Consider the following 21,838-nt stretch of genomic DNA (forward strand, 5'->3'; position numbering starts at 1 on the left):
CTTATAAATGGGGTTGGGACCATCAGTTGTGTTGTGCAGAAGTCAGGTGGATACACAGCTGATAGTCCTACTGAATAAACTGTTAGCTTCTTTTTTCTTGCCATAATACAAATTCTAAGTAAAGAAAAACGAGTGGCCATCATTACTTTAAGAAATGAAGGTCAGTCAGTGTGAAAAATTGGGAAAACTTTGAAAGTGTCCCCAAGTGCAGTTGCAAAAACCATCAAGCGCTACAAAGAAACTGGCTCACATGAGGACCACCCCAGGAAAGGAAGACCAAGAGTCAACTCTGCTTCTGAGGATAAGTTTATCCTAGTCATCAGCCTCAGAAATCGCAGGTTAACAGCAGCTCAGATTAGCAACCAGGTCAATGTCACACATAGTTCTAGCAGCAGACACATCTCTTCAACAATTGTTAAGAGGAGACTTTGTGCAGCTGGCCTTCATGGTAAAATAGCTGCTAGGAAACCACGTCTAAGGACAGACAACAAGCAGAAGAGACTAGTTTGGGCTAAAGAACACAAGGAATGGACATTAGACCAGTGGAAATCTGTGCTTTGGTCTGAGGAGTCCAAATTTGAGATCTTTGGTTCCCATCACCGTGTCGTTGCGACGCAGAAAAAGTGAACGGATGGACTCTACATGCCTGGTTCCCACCGTGAAGCATTGAGGAGGAGGTGTGATGGTGTGGGGGTGCTTTGATGGTGACACTGTTGGGGATTTATTCTAAATTGAAGGCATACTGAACCAGCATGGCTACCACAGCATCTTGCAGCGGCATGCTATTCCATCCGGTTTGCGTTTAGTTGGACCATCATTTATTTTTCAACAGGACAATGACCCCAAACACACCTCCAGGCTGTGTAAGGGCTATTTAACCAAGAGGGAGAGTGATGGGGTGCTACCCCAGATGACCTGGCCTCCACAGTCACCAGACCTGAACCCAATCGAGATGGTTGGGGGTGAGCTGGACCGCAGAGTGAAGGCAAAAGGGCCAACAAGTGCTAAGCATCTCTGGGAACTCCTTCAATATTGTTGGAAGACCATTTCCGGTGACTACCTCTTGAAGCTCATCAAGAGAATGCCAAGAGTGTGCAAAGCAGTCATCAAAGCAAAAGGTGGCTACTTTGAAGAACCTAGAATATAAGACATATTTTCAGTTGTTTCACACTTTTTTGTTAAGTATATAATTCCACATGTGTTAATTCATAGTTTTGATGCCTTCAGTGTGAATGTACAATTTTCATAGTCATGAAAATACAGAAAAATCTTTAAATGAGAAGGTGTGTCCAAACTTTTGGTCTGTACTGTATATATACTCTGCGGTCCAGCTCACCCCAAACCATCTCGATTGGGTTCAGGTCTGGTGACTGTGGAGGCCAGGTCATCTGGCGTAGCACCCAATCACTCTCCTGCTTGGTTAAATAGCCCTTACACAGCCTGGAGGTGTGTTTAGGGTCATTGTCCTGTTGAAAAATAAATGATGGTCCAACTAAACGCAAACCGGATGGAATAGCATGCCGCTGCAAGATGCTGTGGTAGCCATGCTGGTTCAGTATGCCTTCAATTTTGAATAAATCCCCAACAGTGTCACAAGCAAAGCACCCCCACACCATCACACCTCCTCCTCCATGCTTCACGGTGGGAACCAGGCATGTAGAGTCCATCTGTTCACTTTTTCTGCATCGCACAAAGACACGGTGATGGGAACCAAAGATCTCAAATTTGGACTCCTCAGACCAAAGCACAGATTTCCACTGGTCTAATGTCCATTCCTTGTGTTCTTTAGCCCAAACAAGTCTCTTCTGCTTGTTGCCTATCCTTAGCTGTGGTTTCCTAGCAGCTATTTTACCATGAAGGCCTGCTGCACAAAGTCTTCTCTTAACAGTTGTTGAAGAGATGTGTCTGCTGCTAGAACTCTGTGTGACATTGACCTGGTCTCTAATCTGAGCTGCTGTTAACCTGCGATTTCTGAGGCTGGTGACTCGGATAAACTTATCCTCAGAAGTAGAGGTGACTCTTGGTCTTCCTTTCCTGGGGCGGTCCTCATGTGAGCCAGTTTCTTTGTAGCGCTTGATGGTTTTTTCAACTGCTCTTGGGGACACTTTCAAAGTTTGCCCATTTTTTCAGACTGACTGACCTTCATTTCTTAAAGTAATGATGGCCACTCGTTTTTCTTTACTTAGCTGCTTTTTTCTTGCCATAATGCAAAGTCTATTCAGTAGGACTATCAGCTGTGTATCCACCAGACTTCTGCACAACACAACTGATGGTCCCAACCCCATTTATAAGGCAAGAAATCCCACTTATTAAACCTGACAGGGCACACCTGTGAAGTGAAGACCATTTCCGGTGACTACCTCTTGAAGCTCATCAAGAGAATGCCAAGAATGTGCAAAGCAGTCATCAAAGCAAAAGGTGGCTACTTTGAAGAACCTAGAATATAAGACATATTTTCAGTTGTTTCACACTTTTTTGTTAAGTATATAATTCCACATGTGTTAATTCATAGTTTTGATGCCTTCAATGTGAATGTACAATTTTCATAGTCATGAAAATACAGAATAATCTTTAAATGAGAAGGTGTGTCCAAACTTTTGGTCTGTGCTGAATATATCAAAAGAATGCAGCAGCACTCCATATGGCCAAGATACGTCTTAACAATGAAAATAATGAAAATATTAGATCTAAACTGTTTTGCTCAGCAAAAAGTACTTACAAAAAATGAAGATTTTTAGCGCATAAATTGGCCAATTCATGTGTGCCCATCAACCACGGCAAGGTAACCTCCCCCTGATGGGTAACTACTCTGCCTAACATGCCACTTTTGGGCTATAAGCTTACAACTAAACAGACAGACATGTCTTCTTCTGGGCTCAAAACACCTACATTTAAAGGGCAAGCAGAGCTGTTTATACAACATCTGCTGGTTAATGCACACCAGTTCACACTAGGAGATGCTGGTCAGGTTTCTATGGTGTGTATATATGTGTGTGTGTATATATATATATATATATATATATATATATATATATATATATACTGCTCAAATAAATAAAGGGAACACTCAAATAACACATCCTGGATCTGAATGAATGAAATTTTCTCATTGAATAGTTTGTTCTGTACAAAGTTGAATGTGCTGACAACAAAATCACACAAAAATCATCAATGGAAATCAAATATGTTAACCAATGGATGCCTGGATTTGGAGTCACCCCCAAAATGAAAGTGGAAACACACACTACAGGCTGATCCCACTTTGATGTAATGTCCTTAAAACAGGTCAAAATGAGGCTCATTATTGTGTGTGGCCTCCACGTACCTTTATGACCTCTCTACAACGCCTGGGCATGCTCCTGATGGGGTTGCGGATGGTCTCCTGTGGGATCTCCTCCCAGACCTGGACTAAAGCATCCGCCAACTCCTGGACAGTCTGTGGTGCAATGTGACGTTGGTGGATGGAGCGAGACATGATCTCCCAGATTTGCTCAATCGGATTCAGGTCTGGGGAACGGGTGGGCCAGTCCATAGCTTCAATGCCTTCATCTTGCTGGAACTGCTGACACACTCCATCCACATGAGGTCTGGCATTGTCCTGCATTAGGAGGAACCCAGGGCCAACCGCACCAGCATATGGCCGCACAAGTGGTCTGAGGATCCCATCTCGGTACCTAATGGCAGTCAGGCTACCTCTGGCGAGCACATGGAGGGCTGTGCGGCCCTCCAAAGAAATGCCACCCCACACCATTACTGACCCACTGCCAAACCTGTCATTCTGAAGGATGTTGCAGGCAGCAGATCGCTCTCCACGGCGTCTCCAGACTCTGTCACATGTGCTCAGTGTGAACCTGCTTTTATCTGTGAAGAGCACAGGGCGCCAGTGGTGACTTTACCAATCCTGGTTTTCTGTGGCAAATGCCAAGCGTCCTGCACTGTGTTGGGCTGTGAGCACAACCCCCATCTGTGGACGTCGGGCCCTCATACTACCTTCATGGAGCTGGTTTCTAACCGTTTGTGCAGACAACGTGCACATTTGTGGCCTGCTGGAGGTCATTTTTCCGGGCTCTGGCAGTGCTCCTCCTGTTCCTCCTTGCACAAAGGAGGAGGTAGCGGTCCTGCTGCTGGGTTGTTGCCCTCCTACGGCCCCCTCCACGTCTCCTGGTGTACGGGCCTGTCTCCTGGTAGCGCCTCCCTCCTCTGGACACTACGCTGACAGACACAGCAAACCTTCTTGCCACAGCTCGCATTGATGTGCCATCCTGGATGAGCTGCACTACCTGAGCAACTTCTGTGGGTTGTACTGTAGACACCGCCTCATGCTACTGTACCTCTAGGGGTGAGAGCAATGGCAAAATGAAAAAGTGACCAAAACAACAGCCAAAAAGGATGAGAACAGAGAAATGGTCTGTGGTCACCACCTGCAGAACCACTCCTTTTATAGGGGGTATCTTGCTAATTGTCTATCATTTCTACCAGTTGTCTATTCCATTTGCACAACTGCAGGAGAAATTGATTCACAATCAGTGTTTCTTCATAACTGGACAGGTAGATTTCACAGAAGTGTGATTGACTTGGAGTTACATTGTGTTGTTTAAGTGTTCCCTTTATTTTTTTGAGCAGTGTATGTATTTACATATATATACACATACACACAAAATACAAATATCTATCTACAAATATCTATATATCATATATTAGTTATATTTATGTTTGTGGGTATTCTTAGGAGTCCAGTGGGCGGTCATATCTGGAAGATATATATATATATCTATCGATCTTCCCGATAGTTTTGTGGGTGTGCTTAGGAGTCCATTAGGCTTTCCTACTTAGTTATTGACAGCTATACCTGTATGCAGTCATAGAGTGCAGGCTTTCAATCATAAAGTTGGACCGCCTACTGGACTCCCGTGCATGATTGGGCCGCCTACTGGACTCCTTTGCGTGGTTGGGCCGCCTACTGGACTCCCGTGCATGGTTGGACTGCCTACTGGACTTCTGTGCATGGTTGGGCCGCCTAATGGACTCCCGTGCATGGTTGGGCCGCCTACTGGACTTCTGTGCATGGTTGGGCCGCCTATTGGACTTCTGTGCATGGTTGGGTCGCCTACTGGACTCCCGTGCATGGTTGGGCCGCCTACTCGACTTCTGTGCATGGTTGGGCCGCCTACTGGACTCCCGTGCATGGTTGGGCCGCCTACTGGACTCCATTGCATGTAAAGAGCTGGGATGTACATGAGTAAATTACAAGTTATACTGATCCTTTTCTATAAAACTAGATATCAATCTGCTCCGCTCTTCCTGATCTACAAAATACTGCCTGCAGATCCCACGTTATGTTCAATGTGACCGGTTCCCTTTAAGAAGTGACTCTTCTTCCATTAGCGTCCTCATCTGTCTCGCACTATATTTATGTTCCAATATATGAGTAGTAGTTGTAGGAATGGGCTGTATAGAACTGATCCAGATTGTAAGGTTGAAGCCAGACACGGCGTGACTTTTTCCACATTAGCCCCCACTACGCGCTCCGTCCATGTGTGTATAGGACCCAGCTGGCCTGACAGAGCCCAGCTCTGCCTTTTCATGTATCTCATCCAGCAGACACCCGGGATTTCTCTGTGCAGCTGACTCCTTCCTGTTTTTTCACACTCCGGGGAGTCTCTTCCTCTCTCTTTGGGGCTAGATGTCCTTGAATGCTTGTGTATGCAGTTGAAACAGCATTTATAAAATCTTGAAAAAACGTAGATGGAAATTTGCCTTTTAAAAAGTTCAAAATGCTAAAAAGTACATTTTAATGTGGAAATAGACCTAAAATGTTCTGTACAACATAAGTCCATATAGTGTTTAGATATGGAGGACATGACTATGGCTTGAGAGTAATGGTTCAAAAATTGACCATTTTGTAGTGGTCTCCATGAGGGGTTATGAATGTGGCATGGAACCCTGCAAACACTTTTTACTTTTCCTATTTCTAGTGAAACATGTATACTCTAGACCAGGGGTCTCATACTCGCCTGGGTATATGGGCTGCACATAGAAAAAATGTGAATTTGAAGGGCCACATTCTTTGCAGGACGTGATGACTTTTTTAGTGATACCATATTATTTTTTCTATACGCCTTTTGAACATCTTTGGCTTGTTTTTTATTATATATTTTTAAATGGCATTCATCATATGGGTTATGGTACAGTTTCATAGTTTGGGTCCTTACAGATGCAGCTATAACAAATGTGCACTTTTTTGTTTACTTTAGTTTATACATAAAACAGAATTTTTAGTGTAAAAATATTTTTTTTTCATACTTTATTTTGAATTTTTTTTTCAATTTTTATTTCCTTATTGTTTCCCCTAATTGGCCACATATAGTAATTTTGTCTTACAGTTGGCACCATATAGTAATTCTGACCAACATATTGTAGTAATGTCCCCCATCCTGGTCCCCATCTTGTAGTAGTGTCCCATCTTATAGTAATGTGCCCCCATCTTATAGTAATGTGCCCATCCTGGTCCCCATCTTGTAGTAATGTCCCCATCTTATAGTAATGTGTCCATCTTGGTCCCCATCTTATAGTAATGTGCCCATCCTGGTCCTTATCTTATAGCATGTCCCCATTTTATAATAATGCCCCCTTCCTTGTCTCCATATTATAGTACTTGTCCCCATACTGGTCCTCATCTAGTAATAATGTGCCCAAGCTGGTCCCCTAGTATAGTAATCTCCTCATCCTGGCCTCCATCTTATAGTAATGTGCCATCTTATAGTAATATGCCCATCCTGGTAAGCATTTTGTAGTAATGTCCCCATTTGTAGTAATGTCCCCATTTGTAGTAATGTCCCCATTTGTAGTAATGTCCCCATCTTATTGTAATGTCCCCATCTTATTGTAATGTCCCCATCTTTTTGTAATGTCCCCATCTTGGTCCCTATCTTGTAGTAATGGGCCCATCTTGGTCCCTATCTTGTAGTAATGGGCCCATCCTGGTCCCCATCTTGTAGTAGTGTCCCCATCCTTGTCCCCATCTTGTAGTAATGTTCCCATCCTGGTCCCCATCTTGTAGTAATGTTCCCATCCTGGTCCCCATCTTGTAGTAATGGGCCCATCCTGGTCCCCTTCTTGTAGTAATGGGCCCATCCTGGTCACCCCATCTTGTAGTATTGTGCCCATCCTGGTCACCCCATCTTGTAGCTCAGCTTAGATGAGCATTTTTTTTTTTTAATTGGGAAAGTGGAGTAAGCCGCTGGCAGACACCTCTGGCGGCAGCTTCTTTGGGGGAGCAAAAAGGATCAGGTGTGAAATTTCAATATGCCTGATCGTTTTTTCCCTGCACATAATTTTACAGGGGAGAGTCGGGAGGCCCCCATACAATTAGCTGGTCAGACGTTTCAGGTATCTTTTCTCTGTTATTTATGGTGGCCTTAAGGGCGCTTCCTCATCTGACTTTCATGGCCTGAGTATGGACAGAGCGTGGGTCTCCTGACTCAAACTCAACAGTCTTCTAGGCATATGAGGCTGTCAAGTTCAGGCCAGGAGACTCGCGGCCAGTCTGTGCATGGCGGTCCATACTCAGGCCTTGAATGTCTGTGTTCAGCCGACCTAATATTGGTTTAAACACGTAGTTATACCTACCTTCCAATGGTCAATATCTCGTAAAGGCAAGAATTAAATCTGATTGTTGGGCCCAAGGTAAAAAAATGTATCATTGGAACTAACTTTTTGATATGTGGCCAAATCTGGGCTCTCGCCTAAAGAGAAGAAGAAAACTAGAGGTGCACCTGCGTATAGTGAGGATGGTACTTCAGAATCCATCATATTCCCAGGATATCTGGATCCAGTTTCCCCTACAGAAGGGAAACACTATGATAGCTGGCAACCTAATACGAAAAACGTTCCAATGCAACCATTAAACAGTCTGTCCTCCCATCATATGTTTGTGCAATTTTCTATTTCAAAGAAATCACAGCAGTCATTACATGCAGAGATAAACTTGAGGGTTATATTGTGAAAATTGTTTTTCTGCTATCTTTTTTTCTTGGCCTTTTCCACTTTGTCTTTGTGGAATTATTTAACTGTTTGAAGATGTAGATTGGTAGAAGCCCTAGGTTCTGCTAAAGAGCTGTGGCCTTATTTCACAGATGCACTGGGAATTGTTTTTAATCTCCTTTCTGCTTTCCCATTACAGATGGTGATGACGACCCACAATTCTCCTGGGTGGCTTCATCTCCCTCCAGCAAAGACGTTGCATCACCCACTCAGATGATAGGGGATGGGTGTGATCTCGGCATAGGAGAAGAAGAAGGGGGATCTGGATTGCCGTATCCCTGCCAGTTTTGTGACAAGTCTTTCAGTCGCCTGAGCTACCTGAAAAGGCACGAGCAGATCCACAGCGACAAACTTCCCTTTAAATGCACCTACTGCAGCCGTCTATTTAAACACAAGAGAAGTAGGGATCGCCACATTAAGCTCCACACTGGGGATAAAAAGTATCACTGCCACGAATGCGAAGCGGCATTCTCTCGGAGTGACCACCTTAAAATTCATCTGAAAACGCACAGCTCCAGCAAACCTTTCAAGTGTACGGTGTGCAAGCGAGGATTTTCCTCCACCAGTTCTCTGCAGAGTCACATGCAGGCCCATAAGAAAAACAAGGAACATTTGGCCAAGACGGACAAAGATATGAAAAAAGACGACTTCATGTGCGATTATTGTGAGGAGACCTTTAGCCAGACTGACGAACTGGAGAAGCACGTGATGACCAGACATCCCCAGCTCTCGGAGAAAGCGGACCTGCAATGTATTCATTGCCCTGAAGTATTTGCGGATGAAACCTCTCTGCTCACCCACATCGATCAAGTCCATGCCAACAAAAAACACAAGTGCCCCATGTGTCCAGAGCAGTTTTCCTCCGTTGAAGAAGTCTACTGTCACTTAGATAGTCACAGACAGCCGGACTCGAGCAATCACAGCATTAGCCCAGATCCAGTCCGTTGCAGCGTGGAATCCATGAGCAGTGCCACCCCCGACTCCAGCGCATCAGTAGAACGAGGGTCTACCCCCGACTCCACCCTCAAGCCATTAAGATTGCATAAGAAAGCATTATCAGTGGACAGAGAAGACGTCCAAAATTGGCCCAAAATTACCTACAGTTGTCCTTATTGCACAAAAAGAGATTTCAACAGTCTGGCCGTCTTGGAAATCCACTTAAAAACGATTCACGTGGACAAACCTCAGCAAAGTCACACCTGTCAAATCTGTTTGGACTCATTGCCCACCCTATATAATCTTAATGAGCACGTGAGAAAAGTCCATAAAAACCACGCGTACCCCATGGTTCAGTTCAGCAACATAACCGCCTTCCACTGTAACTATTGTCCAGAGATGTTTGCGGACATTAACAGCCTTCAGGAGCATATCCGGATCTCTCATTGTGGCCCTAATGCTACTCCTCAAGAGGGCAATAATGCCTTTTTTTGTAACCAGTGTTCTATGGGATTTCTAACAGAGTCCTCACTAACTGAACATATTCAGCAAACCCACTGTAACGTAGGGAGTTCAAAGCTCGAGTCTCCGGTCATACAGCCGACACAGTCCTTCATGGAAGTGTATTCGTGCCCGTATTGCACAAACTCCCCTATATTTGGATCTATATTGAAACTTACTAAGCATATTAAAGAAAATCACAAGAACATCCCACTGGCAAATAATAAAAAGTCAAAATCTGAGCAGAGTCCGGTATCTTCAGACGTTGAGGTTTCATCCCCGAAAAGGCAACGGTTGTGTCCAAGCCTAAATTCTGTGTCCAATGGAGAGTATCCCTGTAACCAGTGTGATATGAAGTTTTCCAACTTTGACACATTTCAGACTCACTTGAAGTCGCACTTAGAGTTGCTGCTAAGAAAGCAATCTTGCCCACAATGCAAAGAGGACTTTGACTCCCAAGACTCCCTCCTGCAGCACCTCACCGTCCACTACATGACCACGTCCACCCATTACGTGTGCGAGAGCTGTGATAAGCAGTTCTCCTCTGTGGATGATCTGCAAAAGCACTTATTGGACATGCATACTTTTGTATTATATCATTGCACGCTTTGCCAAGAAGTCTTTGATTCTAAGGTTTCCATCCAAGTGCATCTGGCGGTAAAACACAGCAACGAGAAGAAGATGTACCGTTGTACGGCATGTAACTGGGACTTTAGAAAAGAGGTAGACCTCCAGCTTCACGTCAAGCATAGCCATTTGGGCAATCCAGCAAAATCACATAAGTGCATCTTCTGTGGAGAAACGTTCAGCACAGAAGTGGAGCTGCAGTGTCATATAACGACTCACAGTAAGAAGTACAATTGTAAGTTCTGCAGTAAGGCTTTCCACGCAATTATTCTCCTAGAAAAGCACCTACGAGAAAAGCATTGCGTTTTTGACACCAATAATCAAAATGGCACTGCTAATGGAATGGTGCCAACAAGTAAAAAGTCTGAGGCTGCTGAAGTCCCAAGTGTGTTGATGAAGAACCCAGAGATTTCCAACAGCCATGAAGCCAGTGAAGATGACGTGGATGCTTCTGAGCCAATGTATGGCTGCGACATCTGTGGTGCCGCATACACCATGGAGGTCCTTCTCCAGAATCATCGCTTACGAGATCATAACATAAGACCGGGTGAAGACGAAGGCTCGAGGAAGAAAGCCGAGTTTATCAAGGGCAGCCACAAGTGCAATATCTGCTCTAGAACGTTCTTCTCTGAGAATGGTCTACGAGAACACATGCAGACCCACAGGGGTCCCGCAAAGCATTACATGTGTCCCATTTGTGGAGAACGTTTCCCATCTCTATTAACGTTAACTGAACATAAAGTTACTCACAGCAAAAGCTTGGACACGGGGACCTGCAGGATCTGCAAAATGCCTCTTCAGAGCGAGGAAGAGTTTATCGAGCACTGTCAGATGCACCCAGACCTCAGAAATTCCCTGACTGGATTTCGCTGTGTGGTCTGTATGCAGACTGTCACATCTACCCTTGAACTTAAAATTCATGGAACATTCCATATGCAAAAGCTGTCCGGAAGCTCTGCTGCCTCTTCCCCTAATGGACAAACCTTTCAGAAGATGTATAAATGTGCCCTGTGCTTAAAAGAATTCCGAAACAAGCAGGACCTTATAAAGTTAGATGTTAATGGCTTACCCTACGGGCTGTGTGCTAGCTGCTTAAACAGGACCACCAATGGACAACCCTCCAACCCAACCTCGCAAGAGGTCTCTGAGCGGCTATGTGCCAGTCTACGATGCCCTGAGTGCAGTGTCAAGTTTGAGAGTGCAGAGGACTTGGAAAGTCATATCCAGATTGACCATAGAGACTTAGCACTTGATGCTAATGGCCAAAGGAAAGTGGCGCAAACGTCTCCACTCCCCAGGGTAAGTGCACGTTTCATGTGGCTTGGCTTTGTCTTCACATATCTTTTTGACTAAATAGTAAAAATGATGAATAGTGCATAAAGAGGGTCTACAGTTTTTAGTTGCTTCCAGTCTTATGGGAACAAGTGAACAATTAGGTCTTCCGTGGTTGCTGTTTCAATAGGAGGTACCAGCAATGGAACAGTGTCTTTTCATTATACATTAAATAGGTTGTCCATTATATCATTATTAGTGATGAGTGAGCATGCTCGTTACTCGAGATTTACGAGCATGTAAATCTTTAATACATACATCTTTATGTATATTTATGTATACATTTTTAATACATGTGAAGAATGCCTGTTTCTTAGGCATTCCTCACATGTATTAAAGCTGTCAAACAGTCGCAAATCATGAGCATGGAGTGACTAAAACATAACACCCGAGCACGCTGAAGATTCTCGGCGAGCACCCGAGCATGCTCGCCGAAAGGGTTAACAGAACATACTCACTCATCACTAATCATTATTTTTCATTTTGCTGGAAATGGGACAATAAGCCACTTACTAATATAGAGCCTTAGCGCCATTGTCTACTTCTAAGAATTGCTGCCTACTTATTTAATACAGCCTTCTCCCTAGTTTGCAGGATGCTCTGATCTTTATCCATGGCCTCTTAGAGTGGCAGATAACCAGACCTGTCCATCAGCGTTACTCATTGTGTAGAATATAGGAAACTAGCGCATGCGCAGTGTTTTGCACCACGTTATCGAACAGTTCCTTCCGTTGGATGGGTCTGCTTTTGTGCTCCTCCTTCAGGGGCCTTTTTGAGGACCAGAGCATTGTGCAGAATGTTCTAAATAAGGCGGCAGCTATTGTCCTGATGGGTAAACCAAATGTACTCCTGATATGGTTTGCATTTTCCGTGTCAAACGTCCTTCAAATGACCACCAGTTCACTTATTATATCGCCTCTTGGTGCTCATTATGGGCAGAAATCTATCCATGTACAGTTGTGGCCAAAAGTATTGCCACCCCTGCAATTCTGTCAGATAATACTCAGTTTCTTCCTGAAAATGATTGCAATTACAAATTCTTTGGTATTATTATCTTCATTTAATTTGCTTGCAAGGAAAAAACACAAAAGAGAATGAAGCAAAAATCAAATCCTTGATCATTTCACACAAAACTCCAAAAATGGGCCAGACAAAAGTATTGGCACCCTCAGCCTAATACTTGGTTGCCCAACCTTTAGCCAAAATAACTGCGAACAACCGCTTCCGGTAACCATCAATAAGTTTCTTACAATGCTCTGCTGGAATTGTAGACCATTCTTCTTTGGCAAACTGCTCCAGGTCCCTGATATTTGAAGGGTGCCTTCTCCAAACTGCCATTTTGAGATCTCTCCACAGGTGTTCTATGGGATTCAGGTCTGGACTCATTGCTGGCCACCTTAGAAGTCTCCAGTGCTTTCTCTCAAACCATTTTATAGTGCTTTTTGAAGTGTGTTTTGGGTCATTGTCCTGCTGGAAGACCCATGACCTCTGAGGGAGACCCAGCTTTCTCACACTGGGCCCTACATTATGCTGCAAAATTTGTTGGTAGTCTTCAGACTTCATAATGCCATGCACACGGTCAAGCAGTCCAGTGCCAGAGGCAGCAAAGCAACCCCAAAACATCAGGGAACCTCCGCCATGTTTGACTGTAGGGACCGTGTTCTTTTCTTTGAATGCCTCTTTTTTTTTTTTTTCCTGTACACGCTATGTTGATGCTTTTTCCCAAAAAGCTCTACTTTTGTCTCATGTGACCAGAGAACATTCTTCCAAAACGTTTTAGGCTTTCTCAGATGAGTTTTGGCAAACTCCAGCCTGGCTTTTTTATGTCTCGGGGTAAGAAGTGGGGTCTTCCTGGGTATCCTACCATACAGTCCCTTTTCATTCAGACGCCGACAGATAGTACGGGTTGACACTGTTGTACCCTCGGACTGCAGGGCAGCTTGAACTTGTTTGGATGTTAGTCGAGGTTCTTTATCCACCATCCGCACAATCTTGCGTTGAAATCTCTCGGCAATTTTTCTTTTCCGTCCGCATCTAGGGAGGTTAGCCACAGTACCATGGGCTTTAAACTTCTTGATGACACTGCGCACGGAAGACACAGGAACATTCAGGTCTTTGGAGATGGACTTGTAGCCTTGAGATTGCTCATGCTTCCTCACAATTTGGTTTCTCAAGTCCTCAGACAGTTCTTTGGTCTTCTTTCTTTTCTCCATACTCAATGTGGTACACACAAGGACACAGGACAGAGGTGGAGTCAACTTTAATCCATGTTAACTGGCTGCAAGTGTGATTTAGTTATTGCCAACACCTGTTAGGTGCCACAGGTAAGTTACAGGTGCTGTGAATTACACGAATTAGAGAAGCATCACATGATTTTTCAAACAGTGCCAATACTTTTGTCCACCCCCTTTTTTAGGTTTGGTGTGGAATTATATCCAATTTGGCTTTAGGACAATTCTTTTTGTGTTTTTTCATTGAAGACAAATTAAATGAAGATAATACCAAAGAATTTGTGATTGCAATCATTTTCAGGAAGAAACTGAGTATTATCTGACAGAATTGCAGGGGTGCCAATACTTTTGGCCACCACTGTATATGTGACTTTATATAGAGGTTCATATCCTCGGCATCCCGCCAGAATATCTGGATTATCAGGCTTCCCTATCCATTATACTGCGATAATTTGAGGCTAGCATACACTGACCACGTGTAACATACACTGCAAACATCAGAGGTTTGATTAGAGAAAAATGAGAAAATGTATTAATTCTTCTCAACTGTTGGCTGTATGCCTCCGCGAGTTAGAATATTAGTAGTCAATGTAATTCAATAATTGTCAATTGCCGTGCCCCAACTAATAGGATCTCACCTACTGCCCTCAGATAAATGTGATATTAGAAGTATAAAGAGTGCCAGTAATTCAATATTAATAAATATAAGTAAAAGGGCCAAAGTATTGAGATGTTTTTGTTCTGGCCCATTATTTTGAATTCACTTATTAGGAGAACTTTGGAATTGATAAACAAGATTATGTTTTCTATAAGTTGGTTCCAGAAAAATTTGGACAGTGCCCGAATTGGTAAAGTTTAATGTCTTTTCACCAGTACTGAAGCAATAACATGAAGATATGATTGAACTGTATAGGAAATACATCAGTTTATTATTATTTTTTTACATAGTCTTTCCATTTTCACAGACTCCAAATTAATTGGACAATTGACTATTAAGTCATTTCATGATTTGGTGTGACCTGTTACCTCCTTACATCATTATCGTTTCCTGATGGAATAAGGAAATAAAAGGTCTGGGGTTGATTCAAAAAGAAACAAAAAAAAACCCGACACACATTAATGTAAAGTTGGCCAAACTATCAGCTGAGAGTTGAGAGGCCAACTTGACATTACGGTAAAGTTGGCCAAACATGCTGATATCAGCAGGATTAGCTGGGAGTTGGGAGGCCCCTATACACATGGTACAGTTGGCCGAACATGCTGACATTGGCAAGATTAGCTGGTAGTTGGGAAGTCCCCATAGACATTACGGTAAAGTTGGCCGGACCCACTGACATGCCACTGAGATCAGCTGAGAGTTGAGAGGCCAACTTGACATTACGGTAAAGTTGGCTAAACATGCTGACATCAGTGGGATCAGCAGGGAGTTTGGAGGCCCCTTTACATATGGTAAAGTTGGCCGAACATGCTAACATTGGCTGGATCAGCTGGGAGTTGGGAGGCCCCCATAGAAATTCCGGTAAACTTTGCCGGACACACTGATATCAGTGGGATCAGCTGACAGTCAGGAGGTCCCCATAAATATCAGACTCTCTCCCGATAGGTGATGTCAGGAAAGAGACGGTTCCAGCCCGTTTTATTTCCCAACGGCTGATACTTTTGTACTCTGGAAGGGGTTTGTCAGGAAGCTCGGCCAACAGCTATCTTATGTGTATGGGGCTTCTTGTATTCAATTTGCATTCAGTAGCTGTTCTTGGATACTTTCAGGCTGGGGGGGATTAAAAGCAAAAAGACATCTGACTGAGAGATGGAAGATACTTTAGGAGTGACCGAATCAACAATTTAGTACATTCTGAAAAAGAAGGAATGTACTGGCAAAATGACCAAATCTAAAACTGCCTGGGAAATTTGTAAGGTAACTAGATGATCACTGAATTCTTCTGTTGAGAAAAACTCTTCACAACATCTAGCCCAGTCCAAATCCTTCCCGAGGAGCTGCTTGTATCATTATCAAAGTTTTATACATCTCGACATACAAACCACTGATAACATGTACTGATAATGGTGGTGCCCATGCGTTTCTGTTCTTGGGCTGGTGTTGACTACAAGAGAATTGCATCCAAGTATTATAAATAAGGGCTATACCAGTGTGTCCAGTTACTTTTGAGTTTGTGAAACTAGTGGGACTGTGTATAAAATGGCTGTAATACAGTTAAAGGGGTTGTCTCAAAAAACAACACTGATCACCAGTCCACAAAATAGATTCTAAATGTATGATTGCTGGGGGTCTTTATAGTGGAGACCCTGTTGATGAAAAGAGGGGAACCAAAGTCCACTGTCTGACTAGGCCAAAGTGAGCATGTGCGACCACTGCTTCATTAACTGTCTATGGACTGATTTTGTGATCAGTGGGCTTTCAAGCAATCCTACATTTGTTTTTGATATGTTTTTTGAGACAACCCCTTTTACTGCAATTTTTTTGTAAAAAGCTGATTATTTACTCTTGAATCCAGTTTGACGCCTTTGTTTCGAATCTATTGTACCGCTGAACAGAGACTAAATTATCAAAATTGTGTCCTTGTCGAAATAATTCTGGACCCAACTGTAAAATATTTGTGGTCCTCCTCTCTCCAGCAACCAATACTATGGCCATCCATAAGCCTTACTAGTATCCCTTAGATCTCATGCTCATGGCTGAGTTGTAATAGGGCACGTACAGGCTAATATGGGGCCCTTCTGATGCCTTTCATTACATAGTGAGATGTTGGATCCCATAGAAATCCTCTACTAATTTTGTCTTGTTTCTTAGGACAACGTTCATTAGGCAGGCCGCAATCGCTCCAGACTCCCCCATACACATGAGCGCTCGGCTTGGCTGAGCGTACATACATATTCCACAAGTTTGCCAGATATCTCTGTCTGCTGCTCCTCTGAAATGAAAAGAATTGGCCATTGAAATCCCAATTGCCCTGTCTGTTTGGTCCCAGGGAGAGTCAGGTAGCCCCCATAAAGCGAATGTGTCCTCAGAAAATGACTTATTGTTTAAATCAGGTTTGTTTACAAATGTATTACTTAACACTTTTTCTCAATTATTTTTTTTCCATATCACAACTTGTATTAAAAATTAAAATACCGTATTTTGCAGATTATAAGACGCTCATGTTTCGTAGACGCAACCCCAAATTTTGGGGAGAAAAATAGGATATATATTTTTTTTCAATAAAATGGTGGTGCCTGTTATAATCCGCTTTTATGGTGGCTTACCCGGAGGCGGTGGTGGTGGAGCAGGTTCCCAGGTTGCGGACTCCAGGCTGGTAGGACAGGGTTTATGACCACGGCAGGAGTGAGGCCTTTGCTGCAGGCCCAGGCCGGTAGAATGTGGTGCTCGGTGGTGCGAGGTCTCCACCAATATTTTGTGAAAGCCTGAAGCCCGGCATTTTCCATTCTTCTTTATGCGGTGCCGAGATCTCAGTCTGCTCATGCTCCGCCTTCGGCAGCCATTTTCCTGGACTTCACCGCATAAGAAAGTTTGGAAAATGCGGGGCTCCGGACTTTCACAAAATTTCTGTAAGCCCCCGTACCGCTGAGCACCTTGTCCTACCGGCCTGGGGCCCGCAGTCATTGCCCTACTCCTGCCTTCGCCGCCTCCAGAAGCTTCTGGCAGCAATGACCCGGGGACTCCGCTCCACTGCAGCCGGTAAGCTCTACCGCAGCTACCATTCGGACAATAAGACGCAACCCTATTTTCCAACCAAATTGGGAGGGGGGAGGGTGAGAGTGTGTTTTATAATCCAAAAAATATGGTAAATCTTGCAATTTTCACACTGGCTCCTGGGGCTATTTCACACTCCTACTTCCTGTCCTTTTCAGGAAATGCACATGCACATTAGCAGCAATAGCTGACCGTATCTTTCTATTGAAGCATCTAATGAGCGTGTGCATAGGTCACTGTGAAGGGAGGAGGAGCAGGGTCAGCTGTGATTTGTGGATCTTGTGTTATCAGATGTGTATAGAGGTGTTACCTGTCATTGTAATCATGGCTGTGATGATAATGAGCCTGCTGAAAACTCTTCCTGAAAGGTTAGGCGTCTAAGATGGCCCCCCTGGCCATTTGTCTTTTTAATGCAGATTGTGATGTGAAAAAAATATATATTTTATATAAACCTTCGTCATTATCTGATGACTGCTTCCTTTTACGAGTATGTAATATGTGTAACATACCTACACCTACGGTGATGATTATGCAATGGTTAAATGTCTTTGCTGGCACTAGCACTAGGTCAAGGTTCTCCTAATTCCAGAGTCCTATGTGACTAACTTGGTAATGCTGCCATTAGTACGTCCCGACATATACAGCAAAAAGAGACCCCATAGTGACAAATATTAAAAAACAAGAATAACTTGCTTCGTTTCAACCCCCACATTTTTGTTTTTACCTGTCTGTATGTGCATAATCTTTGCTTCTTTTTTTTTCCTGCACCTAACAGAAAAAGACTTATCAATGCATCAAATGCCAGATGACCTTTGAGAACGAAAGAGAAATCCAGATTCACGTTGCCAACCACATGATAGGTAAGATTTTAAGTTTTTTTTTTACAAATATCTCACAATTTTTAGTTAATTGCAACATAAAAAATATATATATTTCTTAATATTCACCTTTTTCTAAGAAAATGCTAAAAGTATCTATTGTTCGTCAACAGTTTGCGAGCAATTGTATGTCCGTTGGCGTGTGTCTTTAGCTCCCTGCATTTATATATTTCTTTACTGGGTATTGAATAGCTGGGGGGCTGTATGTATAGACCCCGTTCTTGGGCGTCTGGACAATGTCGTCCTGTTGGGTATATTTTGTGACATGGTTTCTGAATTTTGGCTGTAAATGTAAATAAATGCTCGTCATGGAAATCGCTTTTTAAGATGTGGGTCTAGTATTGTGAATTCGAGGTTGTGCTAATATTACCCTGACCTTGTGTTTGTAGCTTAAAGGGGTCGGTCAATTTTTTAAAATTTAATGTAATAAGTGTGTTGTGGACGTGATTTTGTGCCACCTACTAATATATAAGTATTACAGGTTCTCCTCTTGAGGTCTAAGGGGTAAGATTTTTCTTTGTGGAGAGTGACAAGCCAAGCCTGGCATGTCAGAGGAAGAAGACTTATAAGCCATGCAATGCTCCTCTGGGAAATTAAATATGCAAATTGTCTCTTCAGAGAGGAAATGGATTTAAACTCTATAGCGCCACCTATTGGAAGCTGCTACCCTAAAAGTCAATCTTGACTCTCTGAGCCTTGCAATATGGCTTTGGATAAAAGTCGAACCAGAATCTCAATTTACAAACACGGTGTTTCGGGGTATTGCCCCTCGTCAGTGCAAAGTATGAGATCTGATTTGGCTAGGTGAGAGGCTCTGGACTGAGGTCTACTGGGTAACATCTCTCCTTCTGGAGTGATGCAAGCCAAGGATCGCTGCTTCCAATAGGTGGCGCTAGAGTTCTAGTCCTCTTCCTCCCTGAAGAGACCATTTTCAAATTTAATTTTGCAGAGGAGCATGCATGGCTTATAAGTCTCCTCACTCTGACATGCCAGGCTTGGCTTGTCACTCTCCACAAGGAGAAAAGTTACCCCTTAGAATACCAGTCCAGAACCTCTCTCCTAGCCAAATCATATCTCATATTTTGCACTAATGAGGGGCAACAGCCCGAAACACCGTGTCTACATATTGGGATTCTGGTTTAGCTTTTATCCGAAGTCATATTGCAAGGCTCTTTAAAGAGTTGATATTGACTTTTAGGTTGGCTGTTTCCAATAGGTGGCGCTATAGAGTTCTAGTCCTCTTCGTCTCTGAAGAGACAATTTGCATATTTAGTTTCTTTTCTTGTAACTGCTTTCTCACACCTCTTCTGTCCATAATATGGCCGCTGGTGTAGAAGCATGTGACCAGTCCTGTCCATCAGACTCGTCCAATTGGGAAACACTTCACACGGGAGAGCTGTTTTTTCATTGGAGGAGACTGATGGGCAGGTCTGATCACATGCTCCTCCCCCAGCAGCCTGTGAGGAAGCTGCATTCACAAGTCCAGGTGGGAAACCTATATACTTCTATATTAGTAAGTGCCACAAAATCACATCCCCTCTCCTCGGAGAGACAGCTAGCAGAAGATGGGCTTGTAGACTGTGCTCATCCCTTCTTCAGCCATTCCTGATTGAGCTTCTACCCCCTTATTTCACTGATTGCTGGAGGTCTCAGAACTTTTGACGTAACACTACGATGTCAATTTTTTCCCAAAAGTGCAGTTACTCTTCATATGTGATGCAGACTGTAGTGATTTCTCCTAAAACGCCCCCCAAATAAACTCAAGCCTACATCCTTGAAGTCATGTATCCCCTGCATTCCCTTAATTTTCCATACTTAAATATCGTTTTACGAAGTTTGTTAAATTTGGTCCATAGAGACACATCTCATTATTAACATATTTAACACTAAAGGGAATCTGTCAGTAAAATCAACCCCCACAAACCACATATAGTCATGACCAAAAGTCTTGGCTCCCTTGAAATTAAAAAGCGGATTTCTCAGGACTGCAGCAACAGGTAGAAGATATAAAAGGTGTCAATGGATTTAGCTTTCAAAAACCTTCATGCCCATATACTTTCATGGCCGAAAGTGTTGGCACCCTTGAAATTGTTCCAGAAAATGAAGTATTTCTCCCAGAAAATTATTACACTTACACGTTTTGTTATACTCATGTTAATTTCCTGCGTGTATATTGGAACAACACATAAAAAAACTGAGAAAAAAAGGCAATTTGAACATAATTTTACACAAATCTCCAAAAATGGACTGGACAAATTGTTGGCATCTTTTCAAAATTATTGGTAAACAACTTTGTTTCATGCTTGTGAAGCTCGTTCAAACTCACCTGTAATAGGTGTGGGGAATATGAAAATCACACGTGAAACCAGATTTTTTTGTGGTGTTCCAATACACACAAAGAAAATAAACATGTATATAACAAAGCATGTGTAATTGCAATAATTTTCTGGGAGAAATACTTCATTTTCTGGAACAATTTCAAAGGTGCCAACACTTTCAGCCATGAAAGTATATGGGCATGAAGGTTTTTGACAGATGAATCCATTGACACCTTTTATCTCTTCTACTTGTTGCAGCAGTCCTGAGAAATCCGCATTTTAATTAGTATGCAAATGAGGCTTTAAGATCTCTGGGTGTGACAGAGCACTTCCCAAGTCACTGCTTCCTGAGCTTGTTTCCCTGCCAGCACCAGACTCTTTAGCTTGATAGCCTAGTGTCCGATTTCCTTGCCTGACATTACACAGATAGTGACCTATCAATCAAGCTAAAGAGGCTGGTGCTGGGTGGGGAAACAACCTCAGGAGGCAGAGGCTTTGGAAGTGCTCTATCACGCCCAGAGCACTTAATGTCTCATTTGCATACTAATTAAAATGTGGATTTTTCAGGACTGCAGCAACAGGTAGAAGATATAAAATGTGTCAATGGATTTATCTTTCAAAAACCTTCATGCCCATATACTTTCATGGCCGAAAGTGTTGGCATCCTTGAACTTGTTTCAGAAAATGAAGTATTTAAAATTAAAATGCTAGATACAGGGGAATGCAGCAACAGTTAGAAGATATAAAGGTGTCCATGAATTGGAACTTCAAAGACCTGCATGCTTATATATGGGGTTTGAGATGAAAGTGAGGGGTTGAACCTTCTGATAGATCCCAGTGCAGAATTCTACTAACCAATTCTAATACTTTATTTCTTTTCAATCGGAAATATCTGATGATAATGCACTAATATGATGATGTATCAGGTATTTGGATGCAATGGCACTGAAATAGTTAACAAGTCCTGTACATTTGCCAATCTAAATTACTTGTATTGGGTAGAAGTTCAATTTTGCTCTGACTTCTGTGTCCTATCCGATAGAAGAGATGTGTAATGACTCTGTGGTAGTACAGGGGTCTCTCATCTCGGTGCCTGTTTAAGTGGTGATATCGAGTCTCTTCCAACGCCAAGCTGGCAGCGCCCAGGGTTTGTTCCCCAGCAGAACGTGGCGAAGCAATTCTGCAATTGCTCTTCTTGTAGCAGCCGGCAGATAGCAACAAGGGCTTTTGGGACCTTAAAAAAGGGAAGCCATATTATAT

The 21,838-nt window shown here is 43.1% G+C and overlaps 1 protein-coding gene across 1 annotated transcript in view; it reads left to right on the forward strand.

Moving 5' to 3' along the window:
• Positions 1 to 21,838, forward strand: part of ZNF423 (zinc finger protein 423) — a 295,163-nt gene that overhangs the window by 146,958 nt on the left and 126,367 nt on the right. The window contains exons 4-5 of the mRNA XM_073659374.1: positions 8,183 to 11,406; positions 18,158 to 18,242. Of these exons, the coding sequence (XP_073515475.1) occupies positions 8,183 to 11,406; positions 18,158 to 18,242 (3,309 nt within the window). The remainder of the gene's footprint in view (positions 1 to 8,182; positions 11,407 to 18,157; positions 18,243 to 21,838) is intronic.

This window comes from Phyllobates terribilis, unplaced genomic scaffold (genome assembly GCF_046119375.1).
Source record: "Phyllobates terribilis strain yellow unplaced genomic scaffold, ASM4611937v1 Scaffold_13__5_contigs__length_258822181, whole genome shotgun sequence".
Taxonomy (NCBI): domain Eukaryota; kingdom Metazoa; phylum Chordata; class Amphibia; order Anura; family Dendrobatidae; genus Phyllobates; species Phyllobates terribilis.